The 8,863-nt window shown below is 34.7% G+C and overlaps 1 protein-coding gene across 1 annotated transcript in view; it reads left to right on the top strand.

The window, feature by feature from the left end:
• Positions 1–7,281: 7,281 nt before the first annotated feature.
• Positions 7,282–8,863, top strand: part of wdb (serine/threonine-protein phosphatase regulatory subunit widerborst) — a 41,669-nt gene continuing 40,087 nt past the window's right edge. The window contains exon 1 of the mRNA XM_088242518.1: positions 7,282–8,517. Coding sequence (XP_088098644.1) covers positions 8,367–8,517 — 151 coding nt within the window. The 5' untranslated portion in view covers positions 7,282–8,366. The remainder of the gene's footprint in view (positions 8,518–8,863) is intronic.

Here is an 8,863-nt window from a genome sequence, read left to right as displayed (position 1 = left end):
GATTTAATGTGCATGCTTCCACTTTCCACTATGTTGTATCCCAACTCAACACAGGGCTCTTGGCCTCATAGAGTTAGGGATACGTTTTTTTTTGTAATATATATGTATTTGAACGAATAAAACAAATAAATATGTTTTTGTTTTCAATACCCTTTCTGCAGGTTGATAAATTGACATTTTCGTTTTTGTAACCACTGTCGCCGTACCTATGTATTGTTTATTGTTTGTGAACCAAAATAAATAAATAATACTAAAATAGATGCTTACCTTTTTTTGTAGCTAATACACATTTTCTTTATTAAGAACCCCTAACTCTGTTACTCTTTGGATTGGATTTTGGACCCCGGATAAATTGGACCCTTGGCTACTTTCCCGGAACACACCCCGCCGTTCCCGCCGACGGAGAGATACCGGCCTTACAACCCAGTTGCCTGCTTCAGGATTGCGGCCGCCAGTGCTACTCACTAGCGACCCCGCAAGGGATCTCTAGGCAGCGGTACCCCCGCCGGAGCTTATCGTTCGTCGGCCGAGGCCTGCCTACGCCCGGCCACCCTGCGTTGACATCAGCCCCTACAGTATACAGTTCTTGTGACTGGCGCGATTGCTACGGAAGCCAGTGATCCGCCACGTCTGTTACAGGAATGATGATGATGATGATGATGGTTATTCTTATAATTTTATTATTATTTACATTTTAGTACATACCTGATATTTCAAGTGTTATCTCGATATTTCTCCACGAATTTGATTTTAACTTAACTCTTCCCATTACATAAAGCTTCATGATTTCTTACGAAATCAATCAACATTTCGTCATATTCACAATATGTATGTAATATATAATACGTACTAGTTTAATATTAAATAAATAAAAAAAAATTAAGCCGCGTTTCATATTGTCAACATAAGTTTGTTGTCCATCTTTCAAAAACGCGTTGAATATTTTATAAAAATAAAGTGCTATTTATTGAATATTAATAAATGGGCATCACACTGTCTTAACACTTTGATCACTGGCCAAATACACTTTTTAATTGAATTGAATTGAATGAATTTACCCTGTGCCCGGCTGATCACTGATCAAATCGATTTTATCAGTTATTTCATGCAATCATGAAACTCTGATTCCGAAAATTGATATAAAAAACGCAAAAACAAGACTATTATACTGTGTTTAACACAATTATTCACCAATAAATAAGACATTTATACTTTTTTCATGAACAGCATCAAATGAATTATTTTTTTATTCGATCAATTTACATTGATCAATTTGTCCCATCTCTAACGTTTTTGCAAAATGATGTAACCTTGTAAAAACGTCGTTAATAATTAGGTTAATTTTAGTTTTTTCTTGTTTTAAGGCTGATTTTATATATTCATGTAGATTTATGTGTCAAGCATTGTATTAAAAAAATAAATTAACACACCAGATACGAATTATTTTTCGTGTGTCAATATAAATAACTCCTTTGACGTTACTACAAAGTTATGTCGTCACTTTTTCTGACAAATGTCATTCTAATCAAGCTATATTTTAAGGACTATAGTCTCTTTTTTTGGAGTGTTACAGTGATAACATTTACTAGATGTATACAAGTAGATCTGTATAGAACTTTTTTAAATACGTGTACCTTTCATGAAATTTATTAATAATAAAAAAATAAAAAAATCAAATCTTATTTTATATTATTTTATATTATTGTATTTTTATTCAATTTGTTTTTAGATCAAACCACGCCGAAAATAAAGCGCAAGACGGTTAATGAATTTAAAGATGCTATAGTCATCGTCATCATACACAAAAAGACGGCTTTGTCTTTAAATAGTTCATATGCAGAAAATATCAGTCAATTGAAACAGGAACTCATAGTGGATTCTTCGTATAAAGATGATCTGAATCATGGCACTAGAGAAATTGTTTTTTTACAATAACAACAGCAAACTATCACGCCGCTTCCCCGTAAGGGTAGGCAGAGAGCATAGAACGCCACATCACTATCTTTGCATTCAGATCTCGCTTCCTCTACATTCATAGATCTTCTCATGCACGCGCGCCGATTATTCCGACTTTTACCATGTCCATCTTCAGATATTTGTTGGATTTGGTCATGCCATGTCTTTCACGGTCTTCCTCTATTTCTGCATCCATGAACATTCGTATTATAAATATTTTTAGCCGTTCTTTCGTTGTCCATTCTCTCTACATGTCCGAACCAGCGCAGAGCTCTTTTTTACACATTATAGATATTTACCATTGGCGTGTCCATATCCTGTTTCGTTTTTTAAAAAATTGTTTGTTATGGGAACTAGAACCATTCAAACCCGTAAAAAGCACAATTTTATCTGCTGTCTTTGGGCGCACGGAATACAAATATAACTTTTTTTGAAAAAAAATATTCTGATGCTCTATTCTTCCTGTCTATTCTATTCTATCTAAAAAAATAACAAAATCGGTTCAGTTTTGAGGTGAGGAAAACGGTACAGCGAAACGTCAATTTTGTCTATTCTAAAGCTAGGGTTTCCTAGGACAGCGGTGCCCGTATTTTAACGGCCGTAGTGAACGGTGGTGCGATGGACAGCCGTCGTAACGGTGACTAGGGAGTGGTTTACTAGGAAAACGGTGTTGATAACATCGTTAAAAAATAAAACCACTCTCTAGTCACCGTTATGACGGCTGTCCACCGCATCACCGTTCATTACGGCCGTTGAGATACGGGCACCGCTGTCCTAGGAAACCCTAGCTTTACAAAAGGTCTGACGTGCAGTTGTCTTTTTCGCACAGTATCGGGGAGGCATCTGCAAGACAGTGACAGGAAAACAATGTTCGAACATTTCGATCATCGAATTTTTGTCCTCAGAATTTATCTAAACCGAAACACAAAAATAATCATGGATACGTGCATATCTAATTTGAACTAAATACAATAACTGATATCAAACTTTCGATTGTGTTCATTTAATCCATTTAGCAAGAACTCAAATCTTGCAATAGCAAAGCATTGCCGGGTTTAGCTCGGAGTGAATAAAATAAACCAATAAATTCTTCGACGCTGCCTTTTATTGACGACTGGAGGGCGATTCAATTACTCGTTACTGAACGCCACTCAACACCCCACGGCACATGACAACAGAATGTCCGACTAGAGGCCATAGTCTCAGCCAGGAGGAAACCAGATTCAGCCTAAACCCATGGAAGCATTTCTTGAGCAGTAATAGGGTTGTTGATATTTGAAATAAATTTACATAAGATCTGCTCTAATAACTTAAAAAATGGGCTAGATTTGTTTTAGACAACTGAAAATCCACCAGCAACTAACTTTAATTAAAATAGCTTTAACCGTATCAGAATAATACCACATTTTGAAAATTCATGCCGACCTTTCCAGGAATCGAACCTAGGACCTCAAGCATGGTAGAAGACCGCGCCAACCACTACACTTCGAGGTGGACTTATCTCCATTCGGTTTCCTTTTTCAGGATTTTTACGTTACTGTATCCATCATACCGAGAAAACTCGTCCAGGGTTCCGGTTCTATTTCACACACAGGACTGTATTCGGTTTTTTAATCATGATAAATTAATGTAATAGTATATTCAACTGGTACCTATTCAGAAGTTCACCGCCATTATCTTAATTGATAACTTCTGCGGAACAAAGGCCAGAATCAATAATATTTTTTTATCCGTTTCATCAAATTTTACTATCGTTTATTGCGGTAAAGATAAGCAATGGATGCCATGTTTTGAACAGTGCTGTTAAAACAGACAGCCATTGTTTTTCTTTTGGGAAGTAAACGTAAAAAAAAACTCACCCACGAAAAGAAAATAATTCATTTTAATAAAAGAGTTTTTGCGGTGGATACCTACTAAGTACCTATTTATTTTTAAACACCCTCGAAAAGATTAATCGCACAACAAAACAATTAAATAAAGTTAAACTAGTAAAAACATGTCCGGGCGGATGAAGAATACGGTTCTGTGTGCGCATCAGAACCAGAATTCTGGACAAATATTTTTAACGCGATGGCTGCTATTGGGTAGAAATCTCGAAAAAGAAAATTGAGTGGAGAGAAGTCCGTCTTGAATTGTAGTGGTTGGCGAGTTCGCATACCATGCACGAGTCTTGGATTTGATTCCTGGGAAAGTTGTCCTCTATTTTGAGACTTCTCAGCAGGTGGGATAGAGGGGATATGGAAGGAGGTAATGAAAAATACACCATAACACCCAGACCAATTGAGAAAAAAATATTTCTTGGATTTTTTTCTTGCAACTGGCGGGAATCGAACCCGCGACGCCAGTTTCACAGTTGGCCGTCTAACCAACTGCGCCATGGCCCATGATTTAATCATGCAGTGCCTTATCCAGTTTTAATGATGATGTTTGTTTGTTTTGTTTGAGTTAAAATGAAGATACAACATTATTTTACTCGCATCAAAAAATAAATATATATATTTTTTTATTATTATGGAAATAAAACTTTGTTCTCAGTTAAATAGGTGCAATGGTTTTCACGGCCACTGTTATCAATTTGTTTCTTTTTTAGGTGATATCGTGTGTGTTGGATTTCACTCAGTTTACCCTGAAGATGGCTCCTGCAATGGTAGCTGAAACGTCGGAACAAATCCAACACACACGGTATCACCCAAAAAATAAACATATTGTTTGTTCTCAGTTACACAATTTTATTATTTTACAAGAACACTACTAGAGTTTCGGGAGAGCACTCCTCCCATCGACTCCCCCTCCGTCACTCCTCTTGCCACCCCCGCAGACATGGACCTGCGTCTGTTAACACCTTCTTAGCCAAGTGAATGTCTTCCCACATACCAAATCTTAGTTCTAAATATTGTAACATTTACTGATGTGCTTGATTTTAGGAACTAAATGCCACTTAACATTATTTCCCTCAATAATTTAATGTGAAAAATATTCTGTATGTACTATTAGTTTTATATCACCCGTCGATGGAAGGAGTGCTCTCCCGAAACTTCAGTAGTGTACTTGTAAAATAATAAAATTGTGCAACACTGATTTATTTTCATAATACTTTATGATGATGTGTTACAAAGTGAATGCCGAATCAATTAATAATATTTACATTTTTAATCGACGCCCTACAACAAATGATGGTTAGGGTATTTAAAGGGTTGTGATTTAAAAACAATAAAATATTAAAGGTACCTTATGTATGTATTTTTAAAACCACAGAAAATACAATGTTATTAACAAAATAAAAAAATATTAACAATTACTTATAATGCAGTACCCGGCTTTGTCCCGATGGCCTGATCCTGAGTCCTAGTTATAAATTTATTTACTGTGTATTATACGATAATTGTATACCAATTTCCAACATATGTTCATTATAATTATCTTACGACTAAAAAATCAGTGTTTAGATGCAAGATAAAAAAGTACTTTTCTGAATTCAGTACGATAAAATTGTTAAATGCGTTAGTTTTCCTAAAATAATAACTGCAAAAATGAAATATCATGAAAAAGATACTCATTTTATTTCGATTGTATAATTGCCATGCCTATTATTGTGTCCATGTAGTCCATGTGCCATCAGTTGTCTGTACAAATTTGTATTTTAGTTACAAAAATATATGAGCTATGTATTTCCGATGCGAGGTAAAAAAAAACATGACTTGTTTAAACCAACGCACGAGTATTGATTTATTTTAATAAATAAACCTACAGCCTAATATTAAATCTGGTCAGTGGGCCAATTTCAATTTTTAAGTTTTAAAAAAAGGTGAAAAAAAATATTGGTAGGTATTGTTTACTCAATTTTAAGTATGAAAAAAACCATGCAAACCACAATGACAAGCAAACATCATACCAATCACTTGTACTATATAATCTGTGATAGCAATACATTTTCAAATGCACTGAGGTATCATGATGCTTCATAGAACGGTACATAGAGTTAAGAATAGTCTAGAAACCGCATACGCACATCAAACAGAAGGCGACTAAACTACTCATAAATGAGTAGGTTTACGTTTTGACCCATTAGTTTCTTGGTAGACGTCGCTCAGTATGCAACTCCTGGTTTGAATTCAACTATGCCGTGTTGTGTCCTTTTAAAGTGTAGAAATACTGCTAGGATCTTAAAGAAGCAGGATGGCATCACGTTTCATGTGTAATTAACAAACAAATGTTTAAGTAGCAAATGCATTACTTAAAAATTGAATTATTTTTCCATCTGTCAGATTGTCGAAGAAACAAAATGGAAATTTCGTTAGTGTTGCCAGGGTAGTAATTTTTTTCCCCTACTTTGCTCATCTAATGAAAGAAATAATGAAAATTAGACCTCGGATTAAACAACGCCGGGGAGACATTTGAACGACATTATCTTTAAAACATCAAATATTATTTGACACGATAAAAATATCAGTTTTATGTCAAATAAAATTTGTTTTATATTTCAAGTTTAAAGTTCATCAATTTAATTACTCTTATTAAATGACCCTTTACTTATCTACTTTGTTGTGTCAATCAATGTTTCCGCGTGCACAATAAAATTTTAAAGAAATTAACAGATTGCTTTTTTTTACCTTACTTTTGTGTTATGATTATTTTTTTCCCATCAAGCAACATTACCCGGCGAATTCACAAATGCGCGCGGCGAAAGTGAGGCATAGTATGGCAATTATTGGACACAGTCCGATGTATTCAAATATGATTCTACGCTCCTACTGGACTATTCTTAATTCTATGGAACGGTAGTTTGAAATTGTGTTCTGAAAAATGAGCGTTGTTACATCAACATTGCCGTACAAAACGAGTAGTAAAATAAAAAAATATTATATTTACTGTAAATTCAATGCTGGACGTCGCGTCTTTTTACGCTACCTCTCATTTACTGACTGCAAGTTAGGTTTTGGAACTTAATGTGAATATAACACAAAACGGGTGTTTAGTGCTGCATCAAGTATACTCATATAAATATATCAATTGTTTTTTTTATGATTTCAAATTTTATAAACAAGTATTTTTCCTAAAATGTGGTTTTTAGTTAAACTAGATGCCCCACTTTGAAAAAAAAATCCAGTCAAAGCAAGTACTTTTTAGATAGGCGTTTAAAATATAGTACGTTACCACTCTTTCGAGGTTCACATATACTAATATTAAAGGTGAATAAAATTTTTGAAATACAATTATTGAAATCAGTAAGAATCAAGATAATTTAAACAAAATAAATGCTTTCAAAATACAATATAAAATATCCGTTGATGCTTCCTTTCGATTTTTCCCAGTATTTCTATTCGCAAAGACTTCAGAGCATACTTCACACCTTACAGAGTCAAAATGGAGTTAAAACAGTCGATTTCTTTTGAATAAACGACTTTTCACCTTTTACTTGTAGTTAACAATATTATCTAGGAACGTATTTGCTTTTTTTCAATATATTTTACCAAAAGTCAAAAGAAGAAATCGATAATTTATTATTTTTTATTTATTAAAAGTACTTATATTGACTTTACGTACGAACCCTTCAATCTCCATCTATTTTCAGAGCTAGGTACTTTTCTATGAGTGTTGAGTCTTTTCGCAGCATCAAAAACCATAAGTGATATTCGTTTTTTTGGTATTTTTGTAAAGTTCACGGTACATTTCTTTCGCATTTTAACACAAATAGTTACAGCGTGACCTATAAAATATGGATATAGTGTTTATCGGTTATTCGTTCTAATGGATTGTGCAAAAATGAGGTTTCATTTACTATCTCAACGGATGGCGAGTGATGGCGAAAATACGATGGGATACACCTTCGATGTGAAAATCTGCGCTTTATTGTCATATTAATATTATTTAATTACGTAATTGAAGCGATGAGATTCGTGTTATTTAATTGTTAAATGTAAAGTGAGTGTGTAATTGTCAATAAAACATTAGGCGAAACCGTTCTTGTTTTAGATCTTGTCATTGGCGGACCGGCTGATATTCACGTACGGGGCGTGCGTGTATGTGTGACTTCAACCTTCCTTAACATAGAGATTTTGACACGCCTTTGAAAAGAAAAGCTAATTATATTAAGAAGATCGCCAATTTATAAAATTTCGTTTGACATATGAGCGATAATTACGTAACTTTTTGGTAATTGTGGTAACAGTGAGACAGCGATGTCCCTAGTGATCTAGTGCTGTGTAGTGCGGTGTTTTCTCCAGCGAACTCTTAATGAGTGTTAATTCAGGCCAGTGCTACATGAGCGCCTTCTGCATATGTCATGACCACACTGACCACTGACTACAACATAACATGCTCCCATTTCTCAAGCTGAAACAAAATCCCCACTGATAGTAGCTGTTGACATTTTGTCAGAACCATACTTTTATCATACTTCACTTGGCATAATGTCTTCTGTAGACAATAGACAGACATTTGTAGATAGAATAGACCCCTATGCTAAGAGGTCACTCAAAAAGAAGACGAAAAAATCCCAGGGGTCGTCGCGGTATAGGAATAACCAGGATGTGGAACTACAGACCTTGCCCTTACTAAAAGGTGAGCTTACTCCTTACTGTTTTCTGTTCTCTCGATGCCTGCACCATGCACGATGTACCCTGTGCTTCATAGCATATTACTATCTGAACATCTATTGTTTAAGTTGCATTTATTACCATGATACTAATCATTTAAACTGGTTACCCGGTGAAATGTAATAGAAATTTGGCTGCTATAGATAGGTTTCAACTTCAATAGTAACATGATTCCACCCAGTTGGTACATACTCATCTTACTAAGTATTTATGCTAGTACCTACCTTATTTTGCACAAATTCCTGTACATATTACTTTACTTCTATTTGTAATATGAAACCTTTAAAGCCTAGATTCGGATTTCACAAAAA

The sequence above is a fragment of the Micrasema longulum genome, unplaced genomic scaffold, assembly GCF_059751315.1.
Source record: "Micrasema longulum isolate JH-2025_06_02 unplaced genomic scaffold, ASM5975131v1 h1tg000141l, whole genome shotgun sequence".
NCBI lineage: Eukaryota > Metazoa > Arthropoda > Insecta > Trichoptera > Brachycentridae > Micrasema > Micrasema longulum.
Note: the sequence above shows the minus strand (reverse complement) of the source record. Positions and strands in the feature narration are given on the sequence as shown.